Source organism: Panthera uncia, chromosome B4, assembly GCF_023721935.1.
Source record: "Panthera uncia isolate 11264 chromosome B4, Puncia_PCG_1.0, whole genome shotgun sequence".
Classification (NCBI taxonomy): domain Eukaryota; kingdom Metazoa; phylum Chordata; class Mammalia; order Carnivora; family Felidae; genus Panthera; species Panthera uncia.
The window spans coordinates 81,209,611-81,225,387 of record NC_064809.1 but is presented as its reverse complement, the minus strand read 5'-3'; the positions used below and the strand labels follow the sequence as shown (position 1 = coordinate 81,225,387).

Here is a 15,777-nt window from a genome sequence, read left to right as displayed (position 1 = left end):
GGGGGGGTGTCCTTGTGGTGGGGATGGTGGTGGTAGGAAAGGGAGGGACACATTGAGGGAGACAAGTCACTACCTGGCCCAGGGGACCCCTCCCACAGTGACAGGAGAGCTCAAAGCAGGTTAGCATTTTATTAGATTAAAAACAGAAAGGCGGCGCCTACCCACCCCTTCCTCTGGCTCACAAGGGCAACTCCCCCCTCTCCAAGTAAGAGCAAGGAGTCTAGAACACTGAGATAATGGAAGAGTTCAGGGCAGAAAGCCCCAGGCCTCCTCTTTCTAAGTCTTGTTACAAAAAGAAATCTTCTCAGCTACAAAGTCCAGAATATACCTGGCTCTTCCCCTAAGTGGGAGGCTTTCTCTCCCCTAGCAAAAAATTGAAAGATAGTCGTTCTCCTCCACTGGCCCAGGCAGACCGAAGGAGAATAAATTTCAGTCTATGGGCCTCCTCTCCCATGTGCCCTCAGCGCTCATCAAAACCAGGCATGGGGAAGGCCCTGGCAAACTGTTCCACCCGTTGCCGGAGGTCGGCCAGCCGATGACTGGTTTCTGTGTCCTTGAGCAGGAAGGATTTGAAATCCTGGAGTTTGGCTAGAGGGGGATGAGGAAAAAAGTCGTCAGAACTTCAGGGAAGGCAGTTAGATCAGCCAGGGGGAGGGACAGACAGGGAATGTAAACTGGCTAGCTAGGAAGGGTCTTGCCCACTCACCAGTTTTGCTCTTCACCTCCAAGCCGATGTTGACCCCTTCATCTATAAAGTCTACAACTCTCCGGAAGTCATCCTCACGGAACTGTCGAGATGTCAAGGCTGGGGCCCCTGGGAGAGAGGCAGAGGGGATGAGCACAGCCCAAGCCCACCTGGCAGCCATCCTTCCTTCCTTCCTCAAACCTCAGGTCTCACCAAGCCGCAGGCCCCCAGGTGTGATGGCACTTCGGTCTCCGGGACAGGTGTTCTTGTTGGCTGTGATGGATACAAGTTCCAGCACCCGCTCAGCCCGAGCTCCATCCAGGCCCTTGGGCCGCAGGTCCACCAGCACTAGGTGATTGTCGGTGCCACCTAAGGGGAAGGACGATAGGCAGGGAGGGGTGAGTTCTAGGCCTCTGTCTGAGGCTGCAGAGGCTCTCACCCACCCCCCTGGCTCACCAGACACGAGCGAGTAGCCTCGCTCTAGCAGGGCATCGGCCATGGCCCGAGCATTCTTCAGAACCTGCAGGGCGTACTCCCGGAACGTGGGGGTGCAGGCCTGGAGACAAGACAGTAGCACCTGTGACTCCAAGCCATACCCCTTCTGCTCCACCTCCACCACAGTTGTGACCCCAACCCTGACCCCATCCGGGCACTTCCCTTCCATCAGCTGCAACTGAGTTAGCATGGAACAGGGTCTAAGCCTCCAGCCCAGGGCCCTCCCCACCCCACAACAGTAGGCTCCCCAACCTGCTTTAAGGCCACAGCCACTGCAGCAATGGCATGGTTGTGGGGCCCCCCCTGCAGGGACGGGAACACAGCAAAGTTGATTCGGTCCTCAAATGTGTAAGGGATCTCCCGGCCGGTCTTGGGGTCCACAGCCTGCATCCCCTTCCGGTAGAAGATGAGTCCTGACCTGTGTGGGAGGCAGGTGATCAGAATCTAAGTTAAAAAGAAAGGATAAGGGAGGAGAAAAGCAGAGGAAGCGGCCTGGCCTGGACCCACTGAGTTCTCAGTCTACCTCAGTTGGGCCAGCATGTAGAACTCCAGTAATCAAGGAGAGCAGCCCCTCACTCCCACCCCCGAATCCCCTAGTGGGGAATTGCCACCATGCGCACAAGGAGGAGAGTCATCACAGACTGGGCAAAAATCTTCAGGGTTTCAGATGGGAACGAATTCTTCTCAGATCCAGCCCAACAGTGCCCCTGGAATAGGGCGTGAAGGCAGAGAAGGGCAAGGCCTGACCTCAGGGGAGCCTGACCTGGCCCCTCGAAGGGTCTTGTGAGTGGTGGTGGTGACAACATCCGCGTGCTTGAAAGGTGAGGGGATCACCTTGGCAGCCACCAGGCCACTGATGTGGGCCATGTCTGCCAGGAGGTGTGCCTTGACCTCATCACACACCTGGGCAGGTACAGAGACAGGCCTTAGCCTGGGGAGGGCCCAGACAGGCCTCCCCAAGGCTGCCCCCCCCCTCCAAAATCCCCCCACCCGCCCTGGGAAGTGGCTGGTACTCCAGCCCTACACCAACCTCTCTCATGCGGGCGTAGTCAATGAGGCGAGCGTAGGCACTGGTACCAGCTATAATGAGCCGTGGTCGGAAAAGCTGAGCGGTCAGTGCCAGCTGGTCATAGTCGATGAGGCCAGTTTTGGGCTGGATGGACAAACAAAAAGCTGAAACCCTGAGACAGAAGCAGGGCAGCTCACTCTCCTCCTTGACCCTAAAGGCTGCCCAGGACTCCAGCCCCTCACTTTCCCCAGGAGAGGGCCACCAGGGCCCTAGCACTCACATTTAACTTATAGGGCATAGACTCAAAGAAAATGGATGTGGCCGAGATCCGCTTGACATCAGACATGTAGCCGTGAGTAAGACTGGAAAGGGACGACAGTGATAAGACAGCTTCAGAAACGAGTAACTTCCAGACTTAACCACTGCCTTCCTGCCCGGCTCCAAAGGCCTCTGTCCCTGGAACACTGCTCCTAGTATGTGCAACCCTCACTGCTCAGTCCATTCCATGGTGAGCACCGGTTACTGGGATCTTCTCTTCCTCATCCATTGACTTGCAGGGCAGGGAGAAGCCTGCATGTGCCACCTGTGTGGCACACACTAGGTGTTCAATAAAAACTCCTTTCTCATGCCCATCCTGCCCACCACGCCCAGCACTCACTGCATCCATACTCACTGGCCCCCATCAGGCAAGTCCAGCCCCATGATTCGGTCATGAGGCTGCAGAAGGGCTGTATAGGCCGCCAGATTAGCCGGAGAGCCTGAGTATGGCTGGACATTGACTCCCCACTGTGCAGGATCCAGGTCAAAGGCTTCCAAGGCCCGGCGCTGACACAGCAGCTCAATTTCATCCACTACCTCTGCTCCTCCATAATATCTGCCATGAGATGGGGGGTATATCAGGGCACCCAGAAAGGGTTCCACCATCCCCCTCAACCAGCAGCAAAGGGCTGGGAAGGCCACTCCTCTAGACACGCTGGGAGGGTAACTGGGAGCACCGTCCCTGAGGCTGCCCTCCAGCCCTCTGGTACCTAGGCCTCACCTCTTGCCAGGATAACCCTCCGAGTACTTGTTGTTCAGACAGGACCCCAAGGCCTCCAGCGCAGCTCGGCTGCAGAAGTTCTGGGGTGAGGGGAAGTGGGGGGGATTGTCACAGAAGGTATTGAGCCCCTTTCCCTGGAGCCCCCCACAGCCCCACCCTGTCAGAGCCCTGGGCAGCAGGGAGGAGCCAGGCCCTACAGAAACCTCTATTCATTCAGTGTTCCTTGTCAGACCTGAAGAAAGGCCAGAGGAAGCATCCTGAAAAACCCAGCTTCTGTGGTAGGTGTCCCCAGCAGGGCCACCTGTCCATTCGAACCTGTGCTTCTAGGGTCCTCTTTCCTCTTGGGAAGGGGAAGGGACCAGACTAAAGTACAGGGGCCCCGGAAGGCTTTGGAAGCTCTCTAATGTCCCCATCCCACAATCAAGATTGCTCTGCCTTTTCTTCAGAGCACAGTAAGAAGACAAGGAGGGGCACCTGGGTGGCTCAGTCAATTAAGCATCTGACTCTTGATTTCAGCTCAGGTCATGACCTCACAGTTTGTGGGATCGAGTCCCTCTTCAGGCTCCGAGCTGGGAGATGGGCGTGAAGCCTGCTTGCGATTCTTTCTCCCACCCTCTCTCTGCCCCCTCCCACTTGCACAGGGGCTCGCACTTTCTCTCTCTCAAAATAAATAGACTTAAAAAAAGAAGAAGATGGGGCACCTGGGTGGCTCAGTCGGTTAAGCATGTGACTCTTGATTTTGGCTCAGGTCGTGCTCTCACTTTTGTGAGTTTGAACGCCACATCAGGCTGTGCACTGACAGCACGGGGCTCCCTTGGGATTCTCTGTCTCCCTCTCTGTCTGCTCCTCCCCTGCTCTGCGCGCTCTCTCTCTCTCTCTCTCTCTCTCAAAATAAATAAATAAATAAATAAATAAATAAATAAATAAATAAATATTTTTATTTTTTTTCCTCCTGCCCCCCAATAAATAAACATTTTTAAAATGGAGGAGGAGGAGGAGGATACAAGGAGATAAGGCCCAGCAGGAAGGCCCAGAGTCTGAAAGGTACATCTGTAGAAACAACAGTAAGATGATCTGTTACTTCCTGCACCCATTGTGGCCCATGTCTTGGTCCCTCTCCCCAGACCCCACCTCTGAGGCAATGAGCTCCAGGCCACGACACTGCCTGTCCTTCTCTCTCTGCAGCAGCTCCCACATCTCAGGGTCACTGTCTGACAGACTCTCTTGGCCTGTCCAGCCCCTGGTTGCTTCTCCAGTCTGGGTCTGGGCCACCTCACTGTGTTGGCACCGTATGGCCATCCTGCCCAGATGACCCCATCTCTGCAGAGGCTAGGAGAGGAAAAACCAGGATCAAATAAAAAGCATCCACATAGTCTCCCAACAACCCTCAGCCATGCTTATCAGGCATTCTGGCTCCAAACCTAGCAGCCAGTTGTCCAAACAGCCTTTTCCAATTCTCGTCATCCCCACCTCCTCCTTCCAAAGCCAGTTCTAGAGCCAAGGTTGGGGTCAATGTCCAGGGGGTGGTTCTGAGTCAGTCCATTCACCTCACCTCGGAATTTCCCTCCACCTCGACCCACGAATCACTCTGCAAAGCCACGGGGCAAAGTCTGCCCTCTGGAAGCCTATGTCTTTGGAATTCAGGGGCAGTCCACTGGGGTTCCAGAACCTCCTCAACCCACAAGCACAAAAGGGTGTTCCCCTAGGGCCTCCATGGCACTCGGGGAGAGGAGGCTGAGTTGGAATCGGTTCAGGCAATAGGCTGCAGAAGTGGTTTCCAGAGCAATGGAAGTGGCAGAGTAGACCTTTAGCAGTCTCTGGGAAAAGGGGGACCGGTGGAGAGCCTGCCTGCAGGGAAGCCAAAACCCACATCCTGTCCTGTGCTCTCCACTTTCCCACCTCCTTCCAGCCCATAGAGCTGAGGGACCCCTGATGTAAGCAGTGGGGCCAGGTTGCATCATCTGCATGGCTCAGAGCTGGCAGGAAAGACTCAGCTCGCCGTCCAGGCCAGGAACCCCACTCGTCCGCTAGGGTCCACGGGGCATCTGGTGCGGTTCTCTCCCCTAATGCCACGTGAAATGGGCGGTCGCAGGCCCTGGGGCGTCTGGTTGCGGGAATGAGGAGGGGCCCCAGTTACGCCGCGGGCACTGGGGGTGAGGAGTTCTCAAGGATTCCCTAGTTGCACGTCCGCTCCCGGAGGACTAAAACCACGTGCGTGGAAAAGCCAGGAGAACCCCAGAGTTCGTGAAAGGGAACTAGGGTAGGAAGGAAGCTTGCTTTCTATTGGTCACCCAATCTCCGAAGCCCCATTCTTACCCGAGTCGCCCAGAGCAAAGAGAAGGGCAGCATCGTAACCGGAGGTCGCAGGAGGTCCAGCCACCAACTCTGGCTGGGGGAAGCAAAGGGTAGGAAGACGACAGATTTTAGGGCGCATGCGCGAGAACGGCCCGGGAAGCCACCGAATTAAGGGGAGAGATCTACGCATGCGTGAGACCTTTACGGTCTCTTGGGAATTGTAGTTTTTACCCACTTCCTCCGCTTCAGTTACCCATGTGTAGCCCATGGTCAGAGGCTCTCGCCTGAAAGAAAAGAGATCCAGTGCCGCCCCACCTCCTCACTGTCCTGAAGCGTGTGTGTGTGTGTGTGTGTGTGTGTGTGTTTTATCCTGTCCTCCAGACAACAACCATTTATTGGGTGCCTACTGAATACCTACTTAGCGTTATTAGGCTCTTTGGGAATATAAAGACTCCTATTCGAGCTAGAGAGCCCTGGGAAGCACCCTGGTTTGGAACAATGAGAGACCTGAGTTCAAGTTCCAGTTCTTGGGCTAACTAGCAAATTAGTCTCTCTGGGCCTCAGTTTCCTCACTTGCAATAAAAAAAATAACATGTAGTGAGGATTAAATGAGACTTTGTAAACATGCTCTGGGATGAATCACCCTCCCCTCATCCTCTGACCTGCCTCCTCCATGGTATCTCCTTCTCCCAGGACATTCTGGAACTGAGTGAGGTGCCCCCTCCTGTTGTTGCATTTGTTGAATTTGGTATCTGTTCACCTCTTGTTGCTCCAGCACTCAGTGAGCCCTCTTTATTTCCCTGGGGCTAAAGATCCTTGGAACTGGAAAGGATCTTCCTTTTAGCCTGACTTCATCTGGGCTCATCCTTTGGATGAGGGACTCATTGACTCCTTTACAAGTAGGCTCCCAAACATGGGTATCAGAATTGGCTGGGAAATGTAGTATAAATGCATGAGTGTGAGGCTTCCCTACAGAGGTTCTAATTCAATGAATCTTAAAGAGTGGGCATTTGCCCACTCGTGGTGACAGTGAAACCTCTCTTCAATGATTCTAAAAAGCAGTGATTTTGAGAATCCTTGCCTTACTTAGCAACATTACACATTCATTCATTTAGTCATTCAACAGACACAGTGAGCTCCTACTCTGTGCCAGACATGCCATAGCCTTGGAGATACAAGAATAGATCACTGACTGCTGGGACATAAGAGGCGAACAGGTGGAAAAAATGCAACAAGTGCAATTACAGGCAGGGGCAACTCAGCTCCCAGATGTCCAAAGTGTCCAAGGGGGAAGGGGTGGGAGAGGAGAAGAGGATGGCTGTAGAGGAGGCAGTTTGTGAGTCAGAGGAAGTGGAGGAGGACAATCCATCACAAAACATATTCACACGCAAAGTTTTAATCTCCAGGACATGCTATTTTATCATTGCCTTACAAGCGAAGAAACTGAGGCCCAGATGGGCTAACTTGCTAATTCCAAATATTCCCACTTGGCTCTCATACCAGGCCTCAGAAGTCCCCTGTTAGCTTTAACCTCCTTCCCTCCCACTCTAGCCTCAGGTGTTCTCAGTTCTTTCCAGCAATAGGCCCTGGGTTAGGGTTCTTCTCCTTCCTCCAATCTCTGACCCAGAACCACCTCCCACCGCCCTCTTCCTTTCAGTTGATCTTGTGATCCTGCCATCCATCCATCCGTCCATCCATCCAAAGATTTATTTTCCCCATCACCAACTTTTCATTCCCAGGGATGTCTGGGTGGGACTCACCTCTGACTCAGTTTCCCACTGACTAGTGGGCAAAACTCCCTGGAGAACACTGCCTTCTCCGAGTCGGTACCTTGGCCCAGGACTCCAGGAGAAGGAAGGCAGAAGACGAGGTGTCGAGGTGTCGATAGGTGTCGTTCTGTGCCTCAGCTTGTCCGTACCCCCTCCCTCGCCCCAGTCAGGGGTCCCCAGGGGAGGGGGGCGGCTGAGCTTGAGAACTGCTAATGAAGCCGCAGCCAATTAACGCCCGGGCCAGGGTTGGGGGCGGATAAAATTAGCGGCGGCGGCGGCGGCAGCAGGGAGCTGGAGGCGGGGGTGGGGAGGGTGGGCAGCTGGCTTAAGGGGGCCTTGTTTGCAGGCGGCGAGCGGCGGCGCGGCCAGGCTCTCTAAACTCGCGCCGCTCGTCCCTTCCCCCACCCCCTCGTCTCTGGCCTCCCTCCCTCAGCCGTCTGCAAACTCAGCGCCCACGAAATTAGGAAGGAAAAGGAAGATCGATGACTCCAGATGCCGCAAACACCGTTCCCCCTCCCCCCCACCTGCCGCCTCCCGCCAGCCCCTCGGAGCTTAGCAGGTTGTCAGCGCTCTGCCTACGCTGTCCCTGCAACTCGATCCCATTTCAAGGCCTTATACCTCCTCCCCCAAGTCGTCGCCAACAGTCCGCTGGTAGTCCCCTCTCAGGTCTCACCCCCATTCTGTCTGCTGCAGCTTCCCCTCTTTTTTGCCCACCTCTGGGAGAAAATCCCCGCCTCAGTCAGGGCTCCTACCGCAAGGGTCGCCCTCATCTCCGTCCGACCTGGTCTTGGATGCCCTCCAAGGTGCCAACTCCGTCAATATTTGCCTCAGTTTCCAGAAGCCGCCCAGGGAGGGGGCCCTGGCCAGGTCTCTGCCAGACTTAGACCCACATCACCACCACCCCCTACAAAGGTCTCACACAGACGCGTATTGGATTTCACTTTATTTTGTTCCCTTTCCCGTCTGTTTTGGCGTAGAAAAAATATCACCGAGAGGAAGCAGCCGGAAAGGGGCAGGTGGAGCAGGACTGCAGGGACAGGAGGGAGGTGGGCAGAGAGCAGGGGCCGAGTCGATCGCCTAGGCCCAGGAGTTCTGCTTCCGCTACCCTAATTAGGGTTGGGGGTGGGGGGAGGCGGGCAGGCATACCGCTGGCAGAAGGGGTTGGGGATAGGCCGCAACTTACGAGCCTAACAGTCTTTACGTGGGGACCGGATGGAACAGGAGGAAAAGCGCCTGGGGGTAAGACAGGGTGCGTGGAGGGTGCCAGGCCAGGCGTCATTACAGATGCGGACAAAGGGAGTGTCCAGCCCAGCGCCGGGTATAAGGGGGGGGCCGATGCAGACGTAAGGGACGCTGGGACCGCCTCCAAGCCCCGCCTATTCCAGGCCTGCGCTCCTGCCCCTTCATTTTGGGAGGTAGCGGAAGGGGCTACAGCCACCTCCGCCTCGTTAGCGCTTCCCATAAGGAAAAGGAGGACCCACACCACCTGGTGGCTGATGGTCCCCGGGAAGGCTGTTCCCTTTGCCCTCAGAGTGGAAGGGGTGAATGCGGCCCCAGGAGCTGCGGGGCACGGGGAAGGGTCCCACTTAGGGAGGCCGGGATTTGGCGGGAAGCTTAGGGCCCAGGCGAGTGCGAGGCGCACTACCCAAAGTAAGGGTGCTCACTCTGGAAGTTATAGTCTGGGCACACCTTCTGTACTAGTTTGTAGTCAAAGCTGAGGAAGGAGACGAAGATGCAGATGACTTTGAAGGGCTTGGCGCAGAGCCAGGCGGCCTGGCTCTGCGTGTGCTCGGTGAAGCACACTTGCGATGGGTCGTACAGGCACGGGCGGTGCTTGCGCGCGCGGTTTGTCTTCTCATACTCCACGTGGCAGTTGAAAGCGCGTGACTCTTTGGCCCCGGGCACTCCCAGCGCGCCCCCGAATGGGGCCGCCAGCGCCCCCCCGAGGGTGCCTCCTAGCCCGGGTCCCGCGGCCGCTATCCCCAGCGGGGCCCCCAGCCTAGGCAGCACCCCCCCCAGGGCCAGCGTAGACTGCAGAGGATGGGGGGCGGGCCCCGGCAGCCAGACTCCCCCGAACTCGACACGCTTGGAGGGCGGCACAATACTGACGCTGAGGTTGCCCAGGCTAGACGAGTTGTGGCGGAAGTACACGCTGAAAGTACCGTTCACGTGGTCCACGATCTTGCCTGTCACCAGCAGCGAGAACTTGAGAGTGTGTACCCGGAAGTAGAAGTCCCCCCAGCCGAAGATCTTTTTGGCACGGGCCGCTTTGATAGACGGCTTTCTCTTCGTGCGCGGCGCAGGCAGCGCCCCAGCCCGGGCCAGTGCCCCGGTGTGATTAGCCGGCCAGGCCCAGCTCCAGGCGCCAGTAGTGCCCAGACCGTGGGATGACCTCGGCACCGGGAGCTGTTGGCCAGGGGCGCCCCCTCTGGCCGCGGCGGGGCGCAGCTCCAGGTACTGAGGCCTCCCGGACTCTGGTATCTGAGCACTGACGACCTGTGGACAAAGAAAGAGCAGGAAAGAAAGACGCTGGGGTTGCGCCAGGCCATCCCATGGCCCTACCCCCACTAGCCCCTTTCCCCAGCCCCTGGGGAAAGCGGGTAGTCCACAGTGGTTCGGGGAGTGTGCATTGGTGCAGGCCTGCAGCCCTTTCGACCTCTGTGCTCTTGGCCAACTCAGGATCCAGTCCTCAGTTTCTACATCTGCGAAATGACACTGAGAATCCTTGTGTTCTCAGAGAACTCCGATGCGGGCTGAGAAATCCAAAAAGCAAAAGCTTTTTGAATAGGGAGTGGAGCCGGCTCTCCTGGCCTGGAGCCTGGTTGGTTCTGAATAATGGTGGGCCAGGGAGGAGGTGGACTCAGGCAAGCCAGGCCATGACCAATGTCAACAGTCAGCATCAAGAAAGAAGCGAAGACCTCCCAACACCTCTGCCGAGGCTAAAGCCCCCACCCAGGCCTCGGCCTCTACTCCCTGGCGGGGAGGGGCCCGGAAAACCGACTGAGCTAATAGTGGAGAGTCTCGGCGCTGTGGATTGAGGCTTGGGGGCTGCGTGGGCACCCCTCTCGGCCTCCAGCGCTCTTACTGTGGGGGAGGCCGCCTAGTGGTCCTTCCCTGGTCTTATAGGGGGCCTGAGGACCGCCCCCGCCCACCCTCTCCTGTCTCCGCGTGTCTCAGGTGGCGGCCGATCTGGGAGACAGCGCGGGCGCGAGTACAAGATGGATCGAGAGGCGGGAGCGGCTGGGCCAGGCCCGGGCCATCAATTATCTGGGGCGGGCGGGGTGGGGTGGGGGGGGGGGGGGCCGGGAGTGAAGGAAACGTGCGAGAGCCAGAGGAAGAAATATGGAGATGCCGCTCCAGCGAGGGGAGCGGGAGGGAGAGGAGCCGTGAGTGTCAGAATGTGTCAGTCAGACTGGTAGCTGTGGCCGGTTAGTGTGGCCCTTACTGCGTGTACGTCAGATTGCAGGGAGCCGGTGCTGTGTGTGTCAGCCTGGGGTGGCTGTGTTTCTATCAGCCCCGGATGGTTATGGGTGTGTGTCTGTCTACCTGGAGTGATGGTGTGTGTGTGAGCATGTGCACGCATGCACACTCACCATGTGTCTCAACCCATGGTGATGAGGGTGTGTGTCTGCTTCAAGTGGCTGTGTATGGTTGGGGTGTGTGTGTGTGTGTGTGTGTGTGTCCACCTGCCTATATCAGTCTGAGGAGTCTGTGTGTGTGTCTGCCTGCTTGTGGGGCTGAATGCCTGTTGTGTCCATCCGTGGTGGTTCTGTATAGATGCCCAGGTTGTAAATGTGCCTGGCTTGGCTGTGTGTGTGTCTTTCCGTGTGTTGACCTGAGTGAGGCCGTGTATCTATCCGTTTGTGGTGGTTGCGTCACTGAGACTGGTGTAGTTGTATGCCTCAGTTGACCGTGTCTGGTTCTCTGAAGGTGTCACTTTCCTACGTGAGCTCCTATCATCCTCTGTCCATGTGTCGAGCTCTTTCTCAAGGGTGTGTGTCAGTGTATCCACAATGATAGAACCGGTGCGGTCTGTTCCCCCCCGGGGGGGTGCATATGTGTGAGTTGTATATGAATGGTCCCTGGGGGTTCCACAGTGGCCTGCCCGCAGAGGTTTGGGTAGGTAAAGAGGCCTGGCAGCATGGGTGCCCCCCTCTGTTTGCACACACCCTTGTGTACACACTATGAGTCCACAAGGGACAGGAATGGCAGAGTCAAGCTGCTGGGCTAGAATCTCCACCGCCTGGTCCCCATTCCCGCAGCACTGCGATCCCGGGTTATTAATGCTGCCGCCACCCGCTCGTCATACATATTTATCGCCCCCCTCATTCCTCCTCCCGTCCATCCCTCCTCCCAGCTCAGGTGAGGGGGGCGGGGGCGGCAGGAGTGATTGACTCAGACAGACAAGCTTGAGCTGGCAGCTAACACCAGGAGGGTGGGTCTGAGAGGGGCTGTGGGAAGGGTCCCAGGCCACTGTGGGGGGAGGGGTGGCAGGCTTCCCAGGAAGTGGGCTTGGAGAGTGCAGGGTGGGGCTCAGAGAGGTCTAGGAGGAGGGAATACATGAACCTTGCCTGGAAAGTCAAAGAAGGGGGGGGAGGAGGAGTCCTTTGAACTCTGACTCCTAATCTGCACACCCTTCTAGACCCAACACTGCCTTTCTAGAGGCATCCATCAATACCCAGTCACCTGCTCTTATGACCCTAAATGCTTCTGAGGAGACACCCACTCCCAGCACACCCAGGCAGCACTCATTGTCCTGCACCCAGCCCAGGGCTGGTTCAGTCCAGCAACTCCATGAAGGCAGGGGCTGGGAGAGGGAAGGAGGTTTGGCCGGGTGGTGAGGGTGCTGGGTGTCCCCCTCCCCTGATTCCAGACAAATTGCTGTCTGCGCTTCTCTGATCCTGGCAAATCCCTGGGCTTTGGGCACCCACACCCCCCACCTACTGCAGGAGACTGCCAAGATAAAGGGAAGAGTTGGGGGGTTGGCCAAAGCGACCTTGGGGGGAGCTCTGACAGGGAGGGGTGAGAGTCTGTGAGGAAACGAGCCGAGAAATGGGAACATGGAATAAAACAAAATAAAATCCTCCCTCTGGCTTCCTCGCTTGCACGCTCGCTCTCCCTCTCGCGCTCCCTCTTTCACCGTTTTTCCATCTCTCTCCGCGACTCTTCTCCCAGTCTCTTCCTCACTCTGTCTCGAATTTTCTCCTTCCGTGATTCTGTTTTTCTCCCTGTTTCTGTCTGTCTCTTTCGGTTCGTTCCCTCTATCCTTCAGGCTATCTGTCTCTATCTGTGGGTGGGGGAACGAACAGGGAAAGCAGGGTAAGAAAGGAGCCCCACTTTCCTGAGATCCATGGTGGTGTCCCTCCCCCTCTATAGCTGAGAGAGGGAGCAGGGTGTTGTCCGAGGAGGGGTCCCCGTCGCTCCAGAACTGGTTTAATTAAGCTAATTGGGCGCGGTGACATTTGCCGAGGGGAGAGGCTAGTCTGGCTGTCGGCCGCAGGGGGCGGAGGTGCTCAGTGGCAGGAGGGGGTGTGGGTATGGGTGGGGGGTGCGCCTCACCAGGCGCCTCCAGGCCCATGCGGGGCGGGCACCCAGCCAGGAGTGCTTTGCCCCCAAGGCAGTGAGCCCACGCAATGGAGGGGAGTTGAGGCTGCCTCTTGCTGGTGAACAAACTCCACTGTGTGTCTGTGGGGGGGCCTCTTTTGGGATGGGACCGCGGGGGAAAGGGGGGAGGTTCACGCTGTCGGCCCCCCAGCCGCATTGCAGGGCGCACCTCCCCCAGGCCTCCAGACCAGTCCCTGGCTTCTCTCCGGCTGTGTAGGTCAGGCGGGGCCGCTCAGGATTCCGGACCGGACCGGGGAAGGGAACGGCACCCCGTGGTTGGGGAAGGAACAGTGCTCCAGGCCAGGGCTGGGGAAGGGGAGGGAATAGCGTATTAAGCCTTTGCACCTAGAAAGGGACAAGAGGAGGGCACCGCAGTCAGGGCGGGGTGGAATTCACAGGGTCTGGCTGGGAACCAGGGATGGAGACGGGGGTAAGCACATTGGTGGGAGGACAGGACAGTCTGGGTTGAGGACTGAGACTGGGGTTGGGGACTCAGCAGGCGCACAGGTATATGGTGCAGAGATGAGGATGGAACGAGGATAGGCATGGGAACAGGGATGAAGAAGAGATCAGAAATGGTGGATAGGCATTGGGTAGAGACAGGGATGTAGATGGGATAGGAGCTAGGGGAATGAAGAGGGGCAGAGAATGCAATGGGAACCAAAATGGGGATGGGGAGGACAAGGATGGTGGATGAGGGATGGGCACTGGGAAAGAGAAGCAGGATTGAGAGTGGGGTAGGACCTGGGAGATGGGGATGGGGAGCAGTTGGGGGTGGGAACAGGAATGGGTAATGGTTATTGGGCAGAGAGAGACAGGGATGCTGAGGGATGCAGAGACCCAGGAGATGGGGATGGCAAATTGTAAATGGGGACTGGAATGGGCAATGGGGGACAAGGAAGGAGATGGGAGACAGGGACGGAGCCACGAGCTGAGAACCAGGTATGGGGGACAAGTCAGAGGAAAAGGCAGACGATGGGCAGGATTAGACTACCGGAGGGGGCCAGGCAGGTGGAAGCGAAGATACCTCCTTCCAGACCCTACTATAGCGTGAGGGGGCGGGGACCGCTGGTGGGGCGGGCTCTGCCCTTGGGCTGGGCGCCCCCTCCCCCTCAGCCCCGCCTGCCCGCCTGCTCGAGGCCTGCAGCGCAAGGCTCACCGTTATCTGAATTTTTATTTTATTTTATTTTATTTTATTTCCCTGCTTCCTAGAGCCGGCGCGGTCCCCCCGGGAACGGCCGCCCCCCGCCCCCCGCCCCGCGCCTCACTTTATTATTGCAATAAATGTGCCTATAAAGGCGCGGGCTCCGGGGCGCGGTGGGGGGGGGGGGTGGGAGCCGCGGAGCGGGGATGTAATTTCCCGAAGCCGGAGCCGGAGGGGGAGTGGGCGGGGTGGAGGTGGAGGAGGGGCAGGAGAGGGAGAGGGGGAGACTCGCCAATTTCTAGCGCTCAAGACAGCACTCCCTGTTCCCCATTTCCACCCCATAGCTGGATTCCACCCTAAGCCCGGCAACTACCCACTGCACCCAGCAGTGCTTGAGCCCTGCCCCATGACCCTGTCCTCTCTCTAGTACCCTGTCCCCTTCCTGGCCCCCAATCATGTGGAGTTGCAGGGATCTGTTCAAAGTTCCCCGTCTCCTTGACAATGACTTCATCTCTGAGCCCTGAGATGCCCCCTCCACTTACCTGGTCTCTTTCAAGGTTTATCTCGCCCCTTCCCAATGACCCCACCTCTGACCCCAGTGACCCTTCATTACCATATTTCTGTCCCCCAATTACCTCACCTCTTCCCTAGTCACTCAGTCCTGGATCTCCAACTCCTCCCCCACCCCAATCCCATGACCCTGTAAATTCTCCTTTCCAATGGGTACCTCTCTTATACATGCAGGATCTGGCCCAAGGGAACTGTCACAGCGCCCTCCTTCTCCTGTGCCCCTGGCCCAGCTGCGGCCCGGATTACCCCCAAATCCCCGCCAAGGCTCTGGGTCCTAGCCTAGGCGGCACGTGCCTAAGTGGCCCAGCCAGAGATTAGCTGAGGGGCTGGAGATGGGTACAGAGGCAGGAGGGAGTGGCTAGATGCAGGGCTGGGGCTGGCCAGCTCTGAGAGGCTCGCTGGGGCCTAATCCTTCCCTGAGGCAGGATAGAGCTGGAAGGTCCCAAAGGGCCTCACCCCTGCCCTCCCCCAGCTAATTAGTAATTAGTGATAAGTGATTAGTGACTATTGATCGCCTGCTGCTTCTCCCAGTAGGCAGCCGCTTTGGCAAGGGGTGGGGAAGACGGAGACAGAGAGGGAGAGGAGTCAGAGACCATATCACAAAGATCCGGAGGAAGGTCTGGCCAAGAGGCCACAGCCCCAGGGGCAACGGAAGCCCAGAGTCCTGGGCCCAGGAGGAGGGGCAAGTGACGGGGGTCAGGTGGTGCCAAAGACAGTGGGGTTATCCTTGGACAATTAGGGTTTCCCAAAGAGCTACCTTGTAAACTGTTCCCCACCAGCCTCTTACCGTGTCAACATATTCCCATCTCTGGCACTGAGACAGCCCTGAGTGCACACACACATAAGCCACACTCAGATATATGAACACACCCTGAGGCTCACAATCCCATACCCACACTCAAATGCACTCAGGACCACAAGCATACAGACACTCACAAACCCCAGAGACTTACATACAGGCAACGCATGTACCCCAGCACACAGATGCACTGGAGACCCACCTTGGGGTACTCACAAGTGCACACAAGCACACACAGGTCCTCAGACACACAAACACTTCTCTGCACACACCCTGCCCCGCAGTTACACGTATTTACACACCCACAGTCTTTACACACATGTAAACACTGATTCTCACAGGCACACAAGCTGGACTAAATGGCAGAT

General features: G+C 57.2%; 2 protein-coding genes across 2 annotated transcripts in view; both read right to left on the bottom strand.

Moving 5' to 3' along the window:
- Nucleotides 1–115: 115 nt before the first annotated feature.
- On the bottom strand, nt 116–5,669 carry SHMT2 (serine hydroxymethyltransferase 2). Its single transcript, XM_049625763.1, has 12 exons — nt 5,545–5,669; nt 4,360–4,557; nt 3,229–3,308; nt 2,863–3,063; nt 2,470–2,551; nt 2,211–2,333; nt 1,944–2,083; nt 1,433–1,598; nt 1,142–1,241; nt 899–1,054; nt 707–814; nt 116–588 (listed from the first exon to the last, which is right to left on the bottom strand). The coding sequence occupies exons 1-12, from the start codon at nt 5,575–5,577 to the stop codon at nt 461–463; spliced, it is 1,515 nt and encodes a 504-aa protein (XP_049481720.1). The 5' UTR covers nt 5,578–5,669; the 3' UTR covers nt 116–460.
- Nucleotides 5,670–8,233: 2,564 nt separating this feature from the next.
- NXPH4 (neurexophilin 4) overlaps nt 8,234–15,777 on the bottom strand; it is a 9,195-nt gene continuing 1,651 nt past the window's right edge. Inside the window, exon 2 of the mRNA XM_049625762.1 lies at nt 8,234–9,788. Coding sequence (XP_049481719.1) covers nt 8,934–9,788 — 855 coding nt within the window. The 3' untranslated portion in view covers nt 8,234–8,933. The remainder of the gene's footprint in view (nt 9,789–15,777) is intronic.